Source organism: Pleurodeles waltl, chromosome 9, assembly GCF_031143425.1.
Source record: "Pleurodeles waltl isolate 20211129_DDA chromosome 9, aPleWal1.hap1.20221129, whole genome shotgun sequence".
Taxonomy (NCBI): domain Eukaryota; kingdom Metazoa; phylum Chordata; class Amphibia; order Caudata; family Salamandridae; genus Pleurodeles; species Pleurodeles waltl.
This window is the reverse complement of record NC_090448.1, coordinates 664,950,013-664,972,145: the sequence shown is the minus strand read 5'-3', so window position 1 is coordinate 664,972,145 and position 22,133 is coordinate 664,950,013. Positions and strand designations below refer to the sequence as shown.

The 22,133-nt window shown below is 46.0% G+C and overlaps 1 protein-coding gene across 5 annotated transcripts in view; it reads left to right on the top strand.

The window, feature by feature from the left end:
• The window catches only part of SYMPK (symplekin scaffold protein), a 1,084,618-nt gene that overhangs the window by 853,377 nt on the left and 209,108 nt on the right, over positions 1-22,133 (top strand). For all 5 annotated transcript variants that reach the window (XM_069207742.1, XM_069207740.1, XM_069207741.1 and 2 more), the window contains one exon: positions 12,841-12,942. In XM_069207742.1, the coding sequence (XP_069063843.1) occupies positions 12,841-12,942 (102 nt within the window). The remainder of the gene's footprint in view (positions 1-12,840; positions 12,943-22,133) is intronic.

Sequence of the window (22,133 nt, the reverse complement as noted above, 5' to 3'; positions counted from 1 at the left end):
TCTTGCTCTGAGCAAGACTGCTGGTCTCAGGATGACAGTACTTTCGTTTGTAGGTGACTAAGTCTTTTCCCACAACTATTGCAACTGTTGTCCAAACCTTACCTGCTCACTAGCAGTACCTCACCAGAAACACAATAGTAAAAGGTGATTTGTGGCAGTCGCTAATGCATGGACTCAAGGTAAGATATCTCAGGGTTGTCGTGGTTAAACGGAAATTACCCTTTTCTTACAGATATATTATGTCTCATACAAACAAAAGGCAATAACACAGATGCAGTGAAGTTATAATAGTTTTTATTTAACATAACTGCAATTTGCGATAACTTGCATGAACTGCAATGGTTAGGATAATGAATGTTCGATGGCATCTGTCGCTGTAGATACGCATGTTCTGCAATAGCTCGCCATCTGGTGTTGGGCCGGAGTGTTACAAGTTGTTTTTCTTCGAAGAAGTCTTTCGAGTCACGGGACCGAGTGACTCCTCCTTTTGTGTCCATTGCGCATGGGCGTCGACTCCATCTTCGATTGTTTTTTTTCCGCCATCGGGTTCGGACGTGTTCCTGTCGCTCCGAGTTTCGGAACGGAAAATTTGCTAATTTCGGAAGATTTTCGTCGGTATTGTTGCGTTCGGGATCGGCGTACTTAGATTCCACACCGCATCAAAGATCGAAGAGCTCCGGTGCCCTTCGGGGTAGTTTTTCGATCCTCCGTCGGGGCCTGGTCGGCCCGACCGCGTGCTGAAGAACGCCGATGGAACGGACCCCGTTCCGTTTCTGCCCCAAATGCCACAATAAATACCCCTACACAGACCAACACTTGGTCTGCAACCTGTGCCTGTCACCTGAGCACAGCGAAGACACCTGCGAGGCCTGTCGTGCGTTCCGGTCCCGAAAAACACTCCGAGACCGTCGAGCCAGAAGACTTCAGATGGCGTCCGCACCGACAGCCCAACGGGAGTTCGAGGAACAGGAAGAGGAAGGTACCTTCTCGATCCAAGACTCAGACTCCGAAGGATTCGACGATACACAAACCGTGAGTAAGACGTCGAAAACCACACAGAGAAACATTTACAAGGCCCAGGGGACGCCACTGCCATCCGGCCATGGCTCCACCCATAAATTCGGTGACCGACCGTCGGCACTGAAAAAGGCCCAAACAGTGCCGAGGTCGTCCGACTCCGGTCGAGACACCGGCACGCAGCCTTCTCGGGACCGAGAAAGTGCTGGAGACAAGCCTCGACACCGAGATGCCGGTGTGGACACGGCTCGACGCCGAGACAGCGGCACCGAAACAGATCGACGCCGAGAGGTTTCGGCCCCGAAAAAGAAAAAAGTCACCTCGGAGCCGAAAAAACACGCAGACAGGGTTTCGATGCCGAAACAAACTGCAAGCGACCCAGCTTCAGGCTCTTATACAGAAGAGCACTCGCTAACCTCCCAAATGCAGAAGCATAGGTTTGAGGAAGAGCTACAAGCAACTGATGTGGACCATACGCAAAAGCGTATCTTCATACAGCAGGGGACATGAAAAATAAGCACCCTTCCCCCCATTAGGAGAAAGAGAAGGTTGGAGTTCCAGACTGAACAGACACCACAACCAAAAGTGGTGAAAAGAGTTACCCCACCACCCTCTCCTCCGCCCGTGATTAACGTCTCACCAGCACAAACTCCATCACACTCCCCAGCTCACACCACCATGAGCCAGGGTGATCAAGATCAGGACGCATGGGACCTATACGACGCCCCAGTGTCAGATAACAGTCCGGAGGCATACCCTACGAAGCCATCTCCACCAGAAGACAGCACCGCGTATTCTCAAGTGGTGGCTAGAGCAGCACAATTTCACAACGTAAGCCTCCACTCAGAACAGGTCGAGGATGATTTTTTATTCAACACACTCTCCTCCACCCACAGCTCATACCAAAGCCTGCCTATGCTCCCTGGTATGCTCCGGCACGCAAAAGACATCTTTAAGGATCCTGTCAAAAGTAGGGCAATCACACCAAGGGTGGAAAAGAAGTATAAGGCGCCTCCTACAGACCCGGTTTTCATCACTACACAGCTGCCACCAGACTCTGTCGTTGTAGGAGCAGCTAGGAAAAGGGCCAACTCTCACACATCTGGAGATGCACCACCCCCAGATAAAGAAAGCCGCAAGTTCGATGCAGCTGGTAAAAGAGTCGCAGCACAAGCTGCAAACCAGTGGCGCATCGCGAACTCCCAGGCACTACTTGCGCGCTATGACAGAGCCCACTGGGACGAGATGCAACATCTCATTGAACATCTGCCCAAGGACTTACAAAATAGGGCAAAACAAGTGGTTGAGGAGGGACAGACCATTTCCAACAACCAGATCCGCTCCTCCATGGACGCTGCAGATACAGCTGCACGGACAATTAAAACATCTGTAACTATCAGAAGGCATGCATGGCTCCGAACGTCTGGATTTAAACCAGAGATTCAACAAGCAGTTCTCAATATGCCTTTTAATGAAAAAGAACTGTTCGGTCCAGAAGTGGACACAGCGATTGAGAAACTCAAAAAAGATACGGACACTGCCAAAGCCATGGGCGCACTCTACTCCCCGCAGAGCAGAGGGAATTACAGCACATTCCGTAAAACGCCCTTTCGAGGGGGGTTTCGGGGTCAAAGCACACAAGCCAGCACCTCACAAGCCACACCGTCCAGTTACCGGGGACAATATAGAGGAGGGCAATTCCCTAGAAATAGAGGAAGATTTCAAAGCCCCAAAACCCCTACTACTAAACAGTGACTCACATGTCACTCACCCCCTCCACACAACACCAGTGGGGGGAAGAATAGGTCATTATTACAAAGCATGGGAGGAAATCACTACAGACACTTGGGTTCTAGCAATTATCCAACATGGTTATTGCATAGAATTTCTACAATTCCCTCCAAACATACCTCCAAAAGCACAAAATTTAACAACACACCATTCCAATCTCCTGGAGATAGAAGTGCAGGCACTATTGCAAAAGAATGCAATCGAATTAGTGCCAAACACACAAATAAACACAGGAGTTTACTCACTGTACTTTCTGATACCAAAGAAGGACAAAACGCTGAGACCAATCCTAGACCTCAGAGTAGTGAACACTTTCATCAAATCAGACCACTTCCACATGGTCACACTACAAGAAGTATTGCCATTGCTAAAACTACACGACTACATGGCAACTTTAGACCTCAAGGATGCTTATTTCCATATACCAATACACCCATTGCACAGGAAATACCTAAGGTTTGTATTCAAAGGAATACATTACCAATTCAAGGTACTGCCTTTCGGATTAACAACCGCACCAAGAGTCTTTACCAAATGTCTAGCGGTAGTCGCTGCACACATAAGAAGGCAGCAAATACATGTGTTCCCATATTTGGACGACTGGCTAATCAAGGCCCATTCGTTCATAGAGTGCTCAAATCACACAAATCAGATCATACAAACCCTCTTCAAACTCGGGTTCACCGTCAACTTTACAAAATCCAACATTCTGCCGCGCAAGGTACAACAATACCTAGGAGCCATAATAGACACATCAAAGGGAGTAGCCACTCCAAGTCCACAAAGAATTCTAAATTTCAACACCATCATACAACGCATGTATCCAACACAAAAGATACAGGCAAATATGGTATTACAACTCCTAGGCATGATGTCTTCATGCATAGCCATTGTCCCAAACGCAAGACTGCACATGAGGCCCTTACAATAATGCCTAGCATCACAGTGGTCTCAAGCACAGGGTCACCTTCTAGATCTGGTGTTAATAGACCGCCATACTTACCTCTCGCTTCTGTGGTGGAACAACATAAATTTAAACAAAGGGCGGCCTTTCCAAGACCCAGTGCCACAATACGTAATAACAACAGATGCTTCCATGACAGGGTGGGGAGCACACCTCGATCAACACAGCATACAAGGACAATGGAACGTACATCAAACAAAACTGCATATCAATCACCTAGAACTTCTAGCAGTTTTTCAAGCACTAAGCTTTCCAACCAATAATAGTTCACAAATACATTCTCGTCAAAACAGACAACATGACAACAATGTATTATCTAAACAAGCAGGGGGGGACGCACTCCACGCAGTTAAGCCTGCTATCACAAAAGATTTGGCATTGGGCAATTCACAACCAAATTCGCCTAATAGCACAATTTATACCAGGGATCCAAAATCAACTCGCAGACAATCTCTCTCGAGATCACCAACAGGTCCACGAATGGGAAATTCACCCCCAAATTCTGAACACTTATTTCAAACTCTGGGGAACACCTCAGATAGACTTGTTTGCGACAAAGGAGAACGCAAAATGCCAAAACTTCGCATCCAGATACCCACACGAACAATCCCAAGGCAATGCCCTATGGATGAACTGGTCAGGGATATTTGCTTACGCTTTTCCTCCTCTCCCTCTCCTTCCTTACCTGGTAAACAAACTCAGTCAAAGCAAACTCAAACTCATATTGATAGCACCAACTTGGGCAAGGCAACCCTGGTACACAACGCTGCTAGACCTATCAGTGGTACCCTGCATCAAATTGCCCAACAGGCCAGATCTGTTGACACAGCACAACCAAAAGATCAGACACCCAGATCCAGCATCGCTGAATCTAGCAATCTGGCTCCTGAAATCCTAGAATTCGGGCACTTACAACTTACCCAAGAATGTATGGAAGTCATAAAACAAGCCAGAAGGCCATCCACCAGGCACTGCTATGCAAGTAAATGGAAGAGGTTTGTTTGCTACTGCCATATTAATCAAATACAACCATTACACACAACTCCAGAACATGTAGTGGGTTACTTGCTTCACTTACAAAAATCTAACCTAGCTTTCTCTTCCATTAAAATACACCTTGCAGCAATATCTGCATACCTGCAGACTACCTATTCAACTTCCCTATATAAGATACCAGTCATTAAAGCATTCATGGAGGGCCTTAGGAGAATTATACCACCAAGAACACCACCTGTTCCTTCATGGAACCTAAATGTTGTCCTAACTAGACTTATGGGTCCACCTTTTGAACCCATGCACTCCTGCGACATACAGTTCCTAACCTGGAAGGTGGCATTTCTCATCGCCATTACTTCCCTAAGAAGAGTAAGCGAGATTCAGGCGTTTACAATACAGGAACCTTTTATACAACTACACAAAAATAAAGTTGTCCTAAGGACCAATCCTAAATTTTTGCCAAAGGTTATTTCACCGTTCCATCTAAATCAAACGGTGGAACTTCCAGTGTTCTTTCCACAGCCAGATACCGTAGCTGAAAGGGCACTACATACATTAGATGTCAAAAGAGCATTGATGTATTACATTGACAGAACAAAAAAACATCAGAAAGACTAAACAACTCTTTATTGCATTTCAAAAACCTCATGCAGGAAACCCAATTTCAAAACAAGGTATAGCCAGATGGATAGTTAAATGCATCCAAATCTGCTACCTTAAAGCTAAACGACAGCTGCCCATTACACCAAGGGCACACTCAACCAGAAAGAAAGGTGCTACCATGGCCTTTCTAGGAAACATCCCAATGCAAGAAATATGTAAGGCAGCCACATGGTCTACGCCTCACACATTCACCAAGCACTACTGTGTAGACGTGTTATCCGCACAACAAGCCACAGTAGGTCAAGCCGTATTAAGAACATTATTTCAGACTACTTCCACTCCTACAGGCTGATCCACCGCTTTTTGGGGAAATAACTGCTTACTAGTCTATGCAGAACATGCGTATCTACAGCGACAGATGCCATCGAACTGAAAATGTCACTTACCCAGTGTACATCTGTTCGTGGCATCAGTCGCAGTAGATTCGCATGTGCCCACCCGCCTCCCCGGGAGCCTGTAGCAGTTTGGAAGTTACCTTCAATTATTTATATATGTATCATCTCAACCTTAAATAGGTGCATACTTAGTCACTCCATTGCATGGGCACTATTACTACAATTCAACTCCTACCTCACCCTCTGCGGGGAAAAACAATCGAAGATGGAGTCGACGCCCATGCGCAATGGACACAAAAGGAGGAGTCACTCGGTCCCGTGACTCGAAAGACTTCTTCGAAGAAAAACAACTTGTAACACTCCGGCCCAACACCAGATGGCGAGCTATTGCAGAACATGCGAATCTACTGCGACTGATGCCACGAACAGATGTACACTGGGTAAGTGACATTTTCAATACCAAGCAACAGTATTGTGAAGAAGAGAGTCATTGTTATAAAGACCCCCACCATTTTGCAATATATGAAAGAAATATATATATGTATATATAAGATGGAATATGCCCTAATACCCTAATGAGAATATGCCTAACCTCCTACCTAAAGGAGAGCTGGGTTTGTTAAATCTAATCTGCCAAAGCCGTGTCCATGAGAGGAGCCCCCAACCCTCGTTACCTTGGAATGAGGTCTCTATCTCAGACTCCGCAGGGACACGAAGACTAGGTCAGCGTCAAGATGACTGCAGCATCGGTATCAGCGATGGTGGCAATGCTATCTGGTCGGAATCCCTCTGATTATCTGTCTAAAGTGTGATGTATTTATACAGATCTACAAGGTCTCCTGACGTAGGTGTATTCTAAAACAATAGATAACAGGCATGCTTGGGACGGCAATTAATATCAACAATCCATCGAAAGTATAGAGGGGGAAAATCCCTAAGTGTGAACACCTACTGTTTGTTTGTCTTTCACGCTTGATCTTGACGCCTTGGCGCAGTGACACTGATAATAAACTCATAACAAGTGGCTTAACTATAAACAAGGCAGCCATCTTAGAGGAAATAAATAATTAAAGGAACTAAGACAGAGCAAGCTAAGTAGGTTAAAAGTCACTAGGTGATGGGGGCACGAGTTTACAAGCCTACGGCTAAGCTAAATCTTGCTATCCCATTAAAACAAACTAGGATTCACTACAAAATCAGATCACTTTCACATGGTAACACTTCAAGACGTGATTCCCTTGCTCAAACAGCAGGACTACATGTCAACATTAGATCTCAAGGATGCGTACTTCCACATACTCATACATCCTTCCCACAGGAAATACTTAAGGTTTGTAATCCAAGGAGTACAGTACCAATTCAAAATGTTACCATTCGGGATAACAACAGCACCAAGAGTATTTACAAAATGCCTTGCGGTAGTAGCTGCACATATCAGGAGACAGCACATACACATATTCCCGTACCTAGACGATTGGTTAATAAAAACCAGCACTCAGAAACAGTGTCTTCAACATACAAAATACGTCATAGAAACCCTTCACAAGCTAGGGTTCTCAATAAACTACCAAAAATCACACTTACAACCATGTCAAATACAACAATACTTAGGAGCAACAATCAACACACAAAAAGGGATTGCCACTCCAAGTCCACAAAGGGTACAAGCATTCCAAAATGTAATACTAAACATGCACCCAAACCAACACTATCAAGTGAGGTTTGTGATGAAACTTCTAGGCATGATGTCTTCATGCATAGCCATTGTCCCAAATGCAAGACTACACATACGGCCCTTACAACAGTGCCTAGCAACACAATGGACACAAGCACAGGGTCAACTTCAAGATCTAGTGTTGATAAACCGCCAAACACACTCCTCGCTTTAATGGTGGAATCCTATCAATTTAAACCAAGGGCGGCCATTCCAAGACCCAGTGCCTCAATACGTGATCACAACAGATGCTTTCATGGTAGGGTGGGGAGCACACCTCATCCAGCACAGTATCCAGGGACAATGGGACACTCAACAAAGCCAGCTTCATATAAATCAACTAGAACTACTAGCAGTGTTTCTAGCATTGAAAGCATTTCAACCGTTAATAGCCCACAAACACATTCTTGTCAAAACAGACAACATGACAACAATGTATTACCTAAACAAACAAGGAGGGACACACTCATCACAGCTGTCTCTTAGCACAGAAGATTTGGCATTGGGCGATTCACAATCACATTCGCCTAATAGCACAATACATACCAGGAATTCAAAACCAGTTAGCCGACAATCTCAGTCGTGATCACCAACAAATACACAAATGGGAAATTCATCCCCAGATACTGCAAACTTACTTTCGAAACTGGTTAACACCACAAATAGACCTATTCGCAACAAAGGAAAACACAAAATGCCAAAACTGCGCATCCAGGTACCCACACCCTCATTCCAAGGGCAATGCGTTATGGATGAGTTGGTCAGGGATATTTGCTTACGCTTTTCCCCCTCTCCCACTCCTTCCGTATCTAGTAAACAAATTGAGTCAAAACAAACTCAAACTAATACTAGTAGCACCAACTTGGGCTTGCCAACCATGGTACACAACACTACTAGATCTGTCAGTAGTACCTGATATCAAACTACCAAACAGACCAGATCTGTTACCTCAACACAAACAACAGATCAGACACCCGAATCCAGCATCACTCAATCTGGCTCCTGAAGTCTTAGAATTTGGACATTTAGACCTTACACAAGAATGTATGGAGGTCATTAAACAAGCTAGGAAACCTACTACAAGACATTGCTACGCAAATAAATGGAAAAGATTTGTTTATTACTGCCATAATAATCAAATTCAACCACTACATGCAACCACAAAAAACATTGTAAGCTACTTATTACACTTACAAAAATGTAAGTTAGCATTTTCGTCCATTAAAATACATCTCACTGCAATATCTGCCTATCTGCAGATTACACATTCAAAATCACTCTTTAGAAACCCAGTCATAAAAGCATGTATGGAGGGTCTAAAAAGAATCATACCCCCAAGAACACCACCAGTTCCCTCATGGAACCTCAATATTGTATTAACACGACTCATGGGTCCACCATTTGAACCTATGCACTCTTGTGAGATGCAATACTTAACATGGAAAGTAGCCTTCCTAATAGCTATCACATCTCTTAGAAGAGTAAGTGAAATACAAGCATTTACCATACAAGAACCCTTTATACAAATACACAAACATAAAGTGGTTCTACGCACAAATCCCAAATTTTTACCAAAAGTTATATCACCGTTCCACCTAAATCAAACTGTGGAACTCCCAGTCTTTTTTCCACAACCAGACTCTGTAGCTGAAAGGGAATTACATACATTAGACATCAAAAGGGCACTAATGTATTACATTGATAGAACCAAACAATTTCGCAAAACAAAACAATTGTTTGTAGCCTTTCAAAAACCTCATGCAGGAAATCCAATATCCAAACAAGGCATAGCCAGATGGATAGTTCAGTGTATTCAAACCTGCTATGTAAAAGCAAAGAGAGACCTGCCTATTACACCAAAGGCACACTCCACTAGGAAGAAAGGCGCCACAATGGCCTTTCTAGGAAATATACCTATGACAGAAATCTATAAGGCAGCCACATGGGCTACGCCTCATACATTCACAAAAAGTTACTGTGTGGATGTGTTAACAACACAACAAGCCACAGTATGACAAGCAGTATTACGAACATTATTTCAAACAACTTCAACTCCTACAGGCTAAACCACCGCTTTTGGGGAGATAACTGCTTACTAGTCTATGCACAGCATGTATATTTGCAGCTACACATGCCATCGAATGGAAAATGTCACTTACCCAGTGAACATCTGTTCGTGGCATGAGACGCTGCAGATTCACATGCGCCTTCCCGCCTCCCCGGGAGTCTGTAGCCGTTTAAGTTCATTAAAATTATATATTCTATGTTGATGACACGTGTACATTTGTAAATTTGTAAATATATATCACTTTTAGACACATTATGTACATACATACTCACTCCATTGCATGGGCACTATTACTGGATACACAACTCCTACCTCACCCTCTGCGGGGAAAACAATCTAAGATGGAGTCGACTCCCATGCGCAATGGAGCCGAAAGGGGAGGAGTCCCTCGATCTTGTGACTCGAAAAGACTTCTTCGAAGAAAAACAACTTGTAACACTCCGAGCCCAACACTAGATGGCAGGATAATGCACAGCATGTGAATCTGCAGCATCTCATGCCACGAACAGATGTACACTGGATAAGTGACATTTTCCATATATATATATGTTTGAAACCAAGAACTTCGTAAAAGAGTAAGTACGGCTTTTGTTATTATTTGTTGCAGGTAAGTAAAGAGTTCAAACCTTTGCACCTTCAAGCACAATGCAGCCTAGGGGAGGAAAGGTCAATAATGCATAAAGGTAAGTACAGTCGGTGTTAGGGGTACACCTTCTGGGTTTAGAGATGTAGGGGCCCAAGGTCAAAAATACTACCAGCAGTTCATCGGGAGATCCCTGAATTCCACTGGGAGCAGAGTGCTGATGAGGTGGTAGCAGGGTGTGCTATGGAGAAGGGAGGGCCCACCTGGAAATAGGCTTGAAAAGAGGACTTAGGAACAAGACAGAGAGCTCCCAAATGGGTGCTTCGGTCGCAAGGGGCCGTAGAGCCAGGGTGCACAGCCGGTTCTGTGGGGGCCGGGCTGGGCAACTCTGATGCACAGTGGATAGGACAGCTGGAGCTGGCTGTGCAAAGATGCTCCTTGCAGTTAGGGGCCTGCAGGGGCAAAATTAAGACCGCTGGGTCTCTCACGAAGTGGGGCATCCATCCACCACTGCTTGTTTGTGGTGCAGTGGGAATCCGGAATGGGCTCTGGCTGTTGGTGCTTGGTGCAGGGCATCTGGTACCCGGGGATTGGTGCTGCATGTCTCCAGTTGGTCCTGTTGTCGTCGTACTCGGTGGGGAGACAGTCCTGGTCCTCCAGAGCACAGACCTCCTCTTGGTTGTCTCTGGTGTCAGTAGGAGCCAGGAATCTGCAAAACGGTGTACCGGACTCTGCTTTTCAAACTGTAGGGAAGAAGCTCCTCTACACCAAGGGAGACTGGCGGCATTTTGTGAGATACTGGCAGGCTACCCGAGGCTATGGTAGTTCTCCAGCTTTGCAGGACAAGTCACTCTGGCGCGATTGTCGAGAGAGGGGCGGGCAGGCACGGTTTTGTGCCAAAAAGTCCACAGCACTTCTGCTGTTATTACCAAGCAGTGACTCTTCTTTGCCGTTCCCTTGATCCATCAAATCTGAGTTCTTGGTTTCAAGGGTGCCACCTAAACACTCAATTTAGGGGTGTTAAGGGGAGTGCCAGGTAGCAGCCATTTGGTTGCCTAGTTTAGGGTGACTACACCCTCTATATGACCACTTCCACTGAGAAGTAGGCATAACCCTGACCTTTGAATGTTAATTCCATCCAAAACAAGCTGGAGGAATCTGAAAAGTGATGTCCACATCAGATGGTTCACCTTAGGGATGGGACTGGCATGATGTGGGATCACCGTCTAATCTTACTAATGTTCCTGCCTGTCTTGCTGCCAAGAAATGGATCAGGACAGGGTGTTAGTCTTCTCCGCCGTCTGGAGAGACCTAGGTCGCATAACAAATGCAACTGGTCCTTTGAACCTTCCCAGCCTGGAAGAGGTGATACCACTTGTGCCCAGAACAGCCTTTGTTCCTGGCCGCCGAGAGCACTGAGGTCAGAAATCTGTCTAGGGTGGCTGTGCTGGTTTAAACCAGTCAGTCAACACACTAGCGTTCGGGTGGGTTTACAGAGGGCACCTCTAAGGTGCCCTCTGGGTGCATGTATTTATAAGTCCATCACTGGATTCAGTGAGGTTGTATTAATGCTAAATGTTTTATACCAAACATTCCAATGTCAGAGAAGCCATCATGTCGCTGGGGAACTAGTATTGACCAGTGTTCAGCATATGTATCTAAGATGACTTCCCTGCCCACTTACTATGTTTAATAATCAACAAAGACATAGGGGCATATCTGATCATGCAGCTATGCTCTCACATGTGACATAATGCACCCTGCGTTAGGGCAGTAAGTCTACTATAGTTGTGACTTACAAGTATCACATGTAATGATAGAGGACCTGAACATGGGGATGCGTGACAGGTCGTGTTTTTACTTTTGTCTGCACCAAGACACACAGCCTCCAATGGCAGCATTGTGTGCACTTGGTGTGAAGTCCCTGAGGGTGGCTCAATTTGTGCTGCAGCTCTTAGGGGGCCTTCCTTACTACCCCAGGCACCATTTACTAGGGACTTAACGTGCTAAAGGTTGTGCCAATTGTGAGAAACAATTGTACAATTTGGAAAACGAGATCGGGCACTGGGGACCTGGTTAGCAGGAACCCTGTGCACTTTGTCGAACTCTAATCAGGTACCAGGCAAAAAGTGGGGGCTAGCCATGCCAAAAAGGCTGCTTTCCACAATATTTAATTTTCTTGAGCAGGGAGAAAGAATGAAGTGGTTTGAGTGTGTTTAGGAAGACAGCCCCCATTACAAAAGGCTTTGGGCTTTAGCAGTAATTGCTCTTCACAAAAATCAGTGTTGAATACATTCTAAAGAACTGAAGTTGACATTCAAATGTGTTAGGTTGCTTTTAATTTATTTTGGCTCACTGGCACCAAGTCATAGCTGTTACAGTTGTCGATTGTTTAACTCTACTTTTCTCGCCCATGGCCCTAAGCTATGATAACTATCTTGAATGCCTACTAGAATGTGAAATTCAGTATTGTTTTTGCTCCGATAAAGTACATCACAGTGTGATTTGTGGTTTTTCATTTTCCTTCTCTTATTGCCCTTTATTTGTCTATCTTCCACACTCCTGGCATTATCCTGTCTTGTTAACCCTTTTATTTCTATTCTGCATTTGTCTTTCCTTCTCTAATTGCACCTTTATAGTATTTATTAATGTGTTATTAATATGACTGTGTTTACCATAAACATTTTCTTATCCTTTAATTTGTTATAGGGGACGGGAACTCGTCTGTATCTCCTTTGAACCCTGGAGAATTACTGATTGCTTTGCACAACATTGACTCAACCAAATGTGACATGAAATCCATCATCAAGGGTAAACAAGACCACAATGTAACCTTCAGAAGCAATAATCTTCACATAGGTTTTACCATACATAAATATTGGCTAGGAATGTGTGGCTAAGTGGACTGCTCAGATAAATATCTTACAACCCAACCATCAAGGAATGGCATTTCATATTACTAAAAACATCATCCACAGAACCAGTTTAGGTAAACCACTGAGAGGTGGTTTGGTATACCACAAACGGTATGAGAGCCTTTTACTGTAAAACTTCATTTTAAAATCACGTATGGGTTTTAACTTTCTACCACTCGCTGTTGAATAACCTTGTAGTGTTGTAGACTGAGTAAGTTTGATAGTTTTTTTCATAGTCTCGTCTACAGATGATCAGTTGCTGAGCAGTAGGCACCAAGTGCCAACGTTGCCAGTTTCTGCTTCTCAGCAGAAGACCTATCCTACGTTTTCATCTTAGTAGTTTTTTTTATGTTACATTGTCATGTTTCATTAGAATTGTAGGTTGACCTTAGTGTGGGACCCTTAGTTGTTGATGTATTTTCAAGATGATTTATCCAGCTTCAAGGGGCTGTCTAATAACGAGAATAATATAGCTTCTCCAGTCCTATATCTCAGCAATCAGCAAGAATAAGCATCCTAGAATACATCATGTTAAATGGGGCTTTGAGATCTGTTGTGACATAATTTACCAGGTGGCCTTTCTGAGGTGTGGGGTACTGTTACTCTGAGGTACTTGAAGGATCTTGTTGGTTAGAATAAACAGTTGGACTGGTGACATTTTTAACTGAGGGCCCCAAACCATGATCTTTGAATTTGCAAGATTGATCTTGAAGTTGTTCCTGGTGCAGTAGTGTTCCAAAGCTTTGAGTTGTTTGCAGGGCAGTATGTGTATGAGCCAGGATAATGAATGTGTTTACATGGAGAAAAAGTAAAATAATATTGTATGTGTATTTGTAACACGTGGGCATCTTGGTGCTGACTATCTGTTTATTTTTACCCAACTCGTTGGTTCTTGTCATATCAACCGCGAAAGGAAGGTTCGGCCAAGTTAATCTTCTAGGATTTTAATCTCTGATGAGAAGGTCAAACACAGATACCTTGAGTTCATCCATTACTCCACGGAGCTACCAGATTCAGTTGAAGAATCTTTATGGCATCTATCCTGGGAGAATCTTGAGAGGCTTCTACAAAATCCTTATTGGTGTACAGATTAAATAGCAGAAGGGCCAGGGTCACCCTTCTTGACACCTGTGGTAGTTACAAATGATTTACTTTTCTTGCTGTTGATGCCAGCTATGCCTTGAGCCTTTTTGCCCGAGTTCGAGGTCTCTGAGTCTCACTTACACAGAGCATATGTACATATCCTCCAGCTTTGCTGATAAGAGAGGTCTTTCAATTAGTGTGAAGGCACAACAAAATATAGAACTGCCTGTAGAGGCATCTTTCCTGTTCATGGGAGAACTTGTCCACTGTAGACTATAATTTTAACTTATGCCACATTGTATACAAGTTTCCCCGAAACCTCATATTGTTATCAATGAGGCAAATGGGCCTCTAAGAGCAGGGGGCTTCCAGTTTGCTCTTTTTATACAGTTGGATTACAAGGCTTATATTACAGGACCTGGAAAATAAGGTTTAGCAAAGCCCATGAAGACAGCTGCGAGGAGTGTGGACAGTAATACCTCGAATGCTTTGAAGCATTCTAGATGGATCCTATTTGAATCCAGGGATTTGTTAAGGATTGAATATTCTTGATTTTCTGTCTTTACGGTTAACGTTGCCCTTGCTTTTGTTGATGTTAATTTACCCCCTATAGGAAAGCACCCTTTTTGGCATGGTTAGCCCCCACTTTGTGCCTGGTTTCCGATGTGCCTTTGACTGTTAGTGCAATGGGTCCCTGCTAACCAGGTCCCCAGTGCCAGATCTCTTTCCCCAAAACTGCACAGTTGTTTCGCACAATTCGAAAACTCTTTAGCTACAACTCTAAGTCCCTTGTAAATGGTACCTCCTGGTACCTAGAGCATGGGGTATTAAGCAAGGTCTATGAGGGCTACAGCACTGATTGTACCAGCCTCAGTGACCCTTCACCTAACCCACACAATGCTGCCATTACAGACTTCGTGTGTTGGTGCAAACTAAATTGAAAACCTTACTTGTCACACATCCCTGTGTGCCAGGTCCCCGAACACTGCATGTGCCAGGGGAAAGTCACCCCTTAGGCAGGATGCATCCAGGCACATGTGAAGGCATATATGCATGACAAGCTATACCCCTGCTATGTCTCTGTCGATTCTGAGACATAGTAAGTGCAAAGGGAAGCCATTTTAAATGCATGTGCTGGGCACTGGTCATTACGAGTTCCACAGCTACATGATGGCTTCTCTGAATCCTGGGATGTTTTGTATCGAATATCTCAGAATAATACACCCTCACTGACCCCAGTGATTGATTTATTAAAAAATGCACACAGAGGGCACCTTAGAGTTACCCCCTGAAAACATACCAGCTACTAGTGTGCTGACGGACTGTCCTGACAAGTTCAGCCACCACAGATACATTTCTGCTCCCTCAAGTTGAGAGCCAGCGTTCTCCAGGGCCTAAGACAAAGGACTGCTCTGGGCAGAGGTGTGACCTCCTCTCCCAGGCAAGATGGACATTCCAGGGTGGGGAGCTTCAAAGGCCTTGCTGCCTTTGTAATGCGACCCAGGTCTCTACAAATAGCAGAGATGACCAATCCCCCTGTCCTGACCCCACTTTTGGCAGCAGCCCAGGCAGGAAATGCAGTTAAATCTGATAGACTTCTAGTTACAGATTCCTTACCTTAGTATTTCCCCCAGGCATCAGACTGGATCCGGATATTTTTCTTCGAGCAGTACCCTTGTCGGCTGTCAGGTGGCATCGGTTAACTCTGCATCCGTCATTGGCCATTTCTTCTCTTTCTGCACCAGCCTATGCACAGATCCAGAGAACAGCTACTCAGTCGCTTTTTGACTGACTTTGACTTTTTGTTGAAACTTTTCTTTTTTACCTACGTGCTGCTTCAAGATGTCTTCCTGTAAGACCGGATTCAAGCGTGTGACTCCTTTCACCTCATGATGTCAGTGAGGGGATCTGCTCCTTGTGTGCTTGTGGTGCTTGGTGCATGACCACGACTGTGGCACTTGGAGTGTCGGGCCATGAACCCGAAGCCTTTGAGGGAGCGGTCCCTAAAACTCATGGCAGCCCGACACACTGCTCTGTATCGCTCTTGGTCTTGTTTGAGAGAAAGGTCACAAGACCGCTCGCGGAGCCATCACCACTCTTCCTCTCCCCACTCCAAATCGTCTAGACATTCGGGTCACAAGGAGTAGTCGTGCAAAGCATTTGTTGCACACACACAGACAATAGAAGAAGCGCACACTCATTGACTTGACTCCAGATCAATGGTTTTTATATTGCAAACGTATCTTTTCTTAATTTATTTTTAGAACCACAAGATTCAATTTGCAGGTAAGTACTTCAAAAGATTCGTATTTCACACAGGTATCAACATTACTTCATTTGAAATAGGTAAGTAATACAGTTTTTGAGTTATGGCAATAATCTGTTTTAAAAATGGACACCATGCAATTTTCAGAAACAGTTCCTGGGGGGAAGAAAAGTTAAATCGTTTTACAGGTAAGTACAACACTTACAGTTTCAGTCTCCAGGTTTTAGGAAGTCCACCAGTTGGGGGTTCAAGTTAACCCCAAACACCCACCTCCAGCAACACAGGGCCAGCCAGGTGCAGAGGTCAAAGATGAGCGGTTTTAACGTGGGCTCCTGTGGAGACTGGGGTTACTAGGAATCCGATCTGCCTGCAGGTTAGTACCTGTGACTCGGAGGACAGACCGGGGGTGGGGTTAGAAGAGCACTGAAGGGGCCACAAGTAGGCTCCAAACACACACCCTCTGCGGCACAGGGGAGGCCGGGTGCAGGGTGCAAACGGGATGTCTGGTTTTCAATGCTCGTCTGTGAGGAGTCCCTTGGGCGTCACTCAAAGGATGCAGGCAAGGTCCAGGGGGGGGTGTCTCAAGCACACCACCAGTTGGACAGGGAGGAGGGCCGCCTGCTCAACACTGGGGGTGGTTTCTCCAAGGCCTGGGGGCTGCGGGTGTAGTGTGTTCTTAGGCATCGGATATTTTTGTCCAGAGCTTCACATTTGGGGGTCCTCAGGATTCCCTCTGCAGGCATTGTCCTGGAGGGGGGTGGAGAGGTCAACCCAGGGTGGGCACTTGCTTGCAATCACCTGGGGATCCTCTCTTGCTGGTTGGACCACCTGTACATGGGCTATGGGCGTCGGATGCACAGGGGTCAGGACTCGCGCATCCGGAGTGAGGTGGGAGTTCTTGGTTGTAGGTTTCTTTAGACAAAGCTGCTGTCCTCCGGAGTTCCTGGCCCCTTTGGGTGCAGGGCAGTCCTCTGAAGTTGGGCAGAGGTTGCTGGTCCCGCTGAACGTGTTGCTGGTCTTTTGCAGGTTCTTTGAAGCAGAAGACAGGCTGTAAGGCATCTCCACTAGCTAGAGTGTCCTGGGGCTGTAACCTGAAGCTTGAGCCTTTGAGGCCCACTGCCATGTGTTAAAGCTCCTGTGGGTGGAGGTGTGAAGCCCCTCCATCCAGGACAGGCTTCGTTTCTGACCACAGAGCGCACAAAGGCACTCACCCCATGTAGTCAGAAACTTGTATGATAGTGGCAGGCTGGCACAGACCGGTCAGTCCTACACTTAGCAGTTAGGCTAACATACAGGGGGCATCTCTAAGATGGCCTCTATGTGCATTTTTTAATAAATCCCACACTGGCATCAGTGTGGGTTTATTGTGCGGAGAAGTTTGATACCAAACTTTCCAGGATTCACTGAAGCCATTATGGAACTGTGGAGTTCGTAATGGCAAACTCCCAGACCATATACTCAATAGAACTACAGTGCACTTATAATGTCTAAGAATGGACTTAGACACTGTATAGGGCATATTACACAGGCAGCTATGCCCTCACCTGTGGTATAGTGCACCCTGCCATAGGGCTGTAAGGCCTGCTAGAGGGGTCACTTACTATGCCACAGGGGTGCCATGTCGACTTTGGATTTTTCTCCCCACCAGCACACACAAGCTGCAAGGGGTGTGCCTGTTCTGGGTGAGGGGTCCCCTAGGGTAGCATAATACATGCTGCAACCCCTAGAGACTTTCCCTGGCCACAGGGCCCTTCGTACCATGGGTACCTTTTACAAGGGACTTAACCGCAAACCATGGCTGTGCCAATTGTGAAAACAAAGGTACAGTTTTAGGGAAAGAACACTGGTGCCGGGGCCTGGTTAGCAGGATACCAGCACACCGTCAATCAAAGTTGACATCAACACTGGGCAAAAGGTAGGGGTAACCATGCCAATAGTGGCACTTTCCCACACCGAGACCCCCCCCCCCCCCCAAAAGAAATAGGATGAGACTAACCTTTCCCAAGAGAGTCTTCATTATCTAAGTGGAAGAACCTGGGCAGGCCATCTGCATTGACATGGCCAGTCCCAGGTCTGTGTTCCACTACAAAGTCCATTCCCTGTAGCGATATGGACCAACTCAAAGGCTTAGGGCTCTCACCTTTCAATTGCATAAGCCATCTGAGAGGTCTGTGGTCAGTTGGAACAGTGAGTACCAAACAAGTATGGTCTAAGCTTTTTCAGGGACCAAACCACAGCAAACGTCTCCCTCTCAATGGCACTCCAGCGCTGCTCCCTGGAGAGTAAACTCCAGCTAATAAAAGCAACAGACTGGTCAAGGCCATTATTGGTTTGGGACAGGACTGCTCCTATGCCATGTTCAGAGGCATCTGTCTGCACTATGAACTGCCTAGGATAATCTGAAGCTTTAAGAACTGGTGCTGAGCACATTGCTTCGTTAAGGGTGTCAAAGTCCTTTTGACTGTCAAGGGTCCAGTTTACCTTTCTTTGCATCTTCTTGGAGGTCAGTTCAGTGAGGAGAGTCACAGTGGACCCATATCCCTTCACAAACCTCCTGTAGTACCCAGTCAAGCCAAGGAATGCCCTGACTTGAGTTTGGGTTTTTGGAGCTTCCCAGTCCAGAATGGTCTGGATCTTGTATTGTAAAGGTTGCACTAGGCCCTCCACCTTCAAGGTGGCCCAAGTATACAACTGTGCCCTGCCATATGTGGCAGTTAGCTGCTTTAATAGAGAGACCTGCAAAACCTTCCCCGGGTGGACCAGGTGATCCTGTCCGTGGAGCTAAAGACAGCAATGCCTTCTAGATATGCAGCACTAAAGGACTTCAAGCCAGCAAGGACATGATTCACCAACCTTTGGAAGGTGGCAGGGGCATTTTTTAAGCCAAAGGGCATAACCGTAAACTGATAATGCCCACCAGGTGTAGAGAATGCTGTCTTTTCTTTTGCTCCATGTGCGATCCTAATTTGCCAGTACCCTGCAGTTGTCAAGGGTACTTAGAAATGTGGCTGCACCCAACTTGTCAATTAATTAATCTGCTCTGGGTAATGGGTGAGCATCACTAGTCCACACAGAACCTAATTTCTCTCCTGCCATCTTTGGTATGAGATTTGGGGACCAAGACCACTGGGCTGGCCCAAGGACTGTCAGAGTGCTCTATTACCCTTAACTCCTGCATCTTATGAACTTCCTCTTTTATGCTTTCTTTGACTTGGTCAAACTGTCTATATATTTTGTTTTTGACAGGTAAACTGTCTCCTGTGTCCACATCAATGGTACACTGGTGTGTCTGACCAGGGGTCAAAGGGAAGAGCTTAGCATACTGCTGTAGGACTTCCCTGCAGTCAGCTTGCTGTTTGGCAGAGAGGGTGTCTGAATAGACATCGCAACCTACTGTCCCATTGTTAGGGTCAGTTGAAAGGAGGTCAGGGAGAGGGTCACTGTCTGCTTTCTGATCCTCATGAGTAACCAATATTTAGCATGGTTATGTCTGCCCTGTCATTATAGAATTTCAGGCAGTTAGCATGGATCACCCTCCAGGGTGTTCTGCTAGTGCCCATATTCACTAAGTAAGTGACCTGACTCTTCTTTACCAGGACTGGGTAAGGGCTACTCCATATGTCCTGAAGTGCCCTGGGTGCCACAGGCTCCAGAGCCCAGAATTTCTGCCCTGGCTGGAATTCAACCATTGCAGCCTTTTGGTCATATTGCAACTTCTGGAGTTGTTGGCTGGCCTCAAGGTTTTTGGATGACTTTTCCATATACTCAGCCATCCCAGGGCGGAGACCAAGCACATAGTCCACCACATCTTGTTTAGGCTCATAGAGAGTTCTCTCACAGCTTTCTTTAACAAGTGCCAGTAGTCCCCTTGAAGGTTGGCCAAACTGAAGCTCAAAGGGAGAAAACCTTACTCCCTTTTGTGGCACCTATCTGTAGGCGAAAAGCAGGCATAGCAGAAGGGGATATCCCATTTCCTTTTGAGTTTTTCGGGAGCCCCATGATCATGCCCTTCAATGTCTTGTTGAATCTCTCAACAAGTCCATTGGTTTGTGTATGGTATGGTGTGGTGTAGCCTCCCCAAGCCAGTGGTATGCTTTGAAGGGCACATTTGGTACCCTCCTTGCATAAACTGGTTTGCACCAGTCCAAGGACCTCCGGGCCCTGCTCTGATGCGTAACTGGACAATGGAAACAGGAGTGACCACCCCCCTGTCCCACACTCATTCCACATGTGTTTCAGGTAAGCTGACATGAAGTTTGTACCTCTTTCAAATCCACCTCCTTAGGAAACTCCACTCTGGTAAAAATACCAATCAGGGCCTTGGCTGCTGCAGGAGCTTTAGTAGACTTAAGGGGAATTGCTTCAGGGTATCTGGTAGCATGATCCACTACTACCAGTATGTAATGGTTCCCTGAGGCTGTGGGTGGTTCAGGTGGACCCACAGTGTCCACACCAGCCATTTCAAAGGCAATCCCCACCACAGGAAGTGGAATGAGGGGGGCCTTTGGATGGCCACCTGTCTGTCACTAGCTTGAAAGGTGACACAGTAGCTACGAAACCCCTTCACTTTCGTGGACATCTTGGGCCAATAAAATTGGTTGACTAGTCTGCTCCATGTTTTGGTTTGTCCCAAATGCCCAGGTAGGGGGATGTCATGAGCCAAAGTGAGGATAAACTCTCTAAACTCCTGAGGAACTATCACTCTCCTAGTGGCACCAGGTTTGGTGTCTCTAGCCTCCGTGTAAAGGAGTCCATCCTCCCAATAGACCCTGTGGGAGCCATTGACATCTCCCTTCTCCTGTTCAGCAGCTTGCTGTCTCAGGCCTTCAAGAGTGGGACAAGTCTTTTGTCCCTGGCACAGCTGTTCCTTTGTGGGTCCCCCAGGCCCAAGAGCTCTACCTGATAAGGTTCAAGCTCCATGGACTCAGTTACCTCAGGGGATAAGACATATTCCTGGGAAGGAGAGGTCTTGTTTCTTTTGCTGCTCAGAGGCTGGCCCCCAGTCCTCTTACCTTTTCTCTTTGAAGGTTGGGCCATTATCCCAGGCTCCAGCAATTCTTTTTCACCCTATGCTCTGCTGTGTGCTCTGGGTTTCACACACACCAGTTCGGGGATTTCCAGCATGGCTGCATGGGGTTTGAGCTCTACCTCAGCCCAAGCTGAGGACTCCAGACCATTCCCTAGCAAACATTCTACTGGGATTGCGGAAGAGACCACTACCTGTTTAAGGCCAGTAACCCCTCCCCATTCTAAAGTCACCACAGCCATGGGATGGACTTTAGTCACATTGTCAGCATTGGTAACTGGATATGTTTGTCCAGCCAAATACTGTCCTGGGGAAACCAGTTTCTGTGTCACCATAGTGACACTGGCACCTGTATCCCTCAGGGCGTCTACTTTTGTCCCACTGATTAAGAGGTCTGCCTGTATTTTTGCATGTTATGCAGCCAGGCAGTCAGTGTGGCCATATCCACCCCACCATCAGAAACTAGAGTAGCTTCAGTGTGGCCCCTGATTTGCTCTGGGCACACTGTTGATCCCACCTGGAGACTGGCTATTACATTACTAACTGGAGTAGTGCTAGTGGGATTTTTTTTTTGCGACAGTCCATGTCTCCAGTTTGGTTTCCATGCTGTTTACAGTTTTGACACCAGGCCTTCTTGGGATCAAAGTTTTTACCCTTGTACCCATTTGTGGACTGAAGAGACTCGGGCCCAACCTTCTGAGCAGGTTTTTGG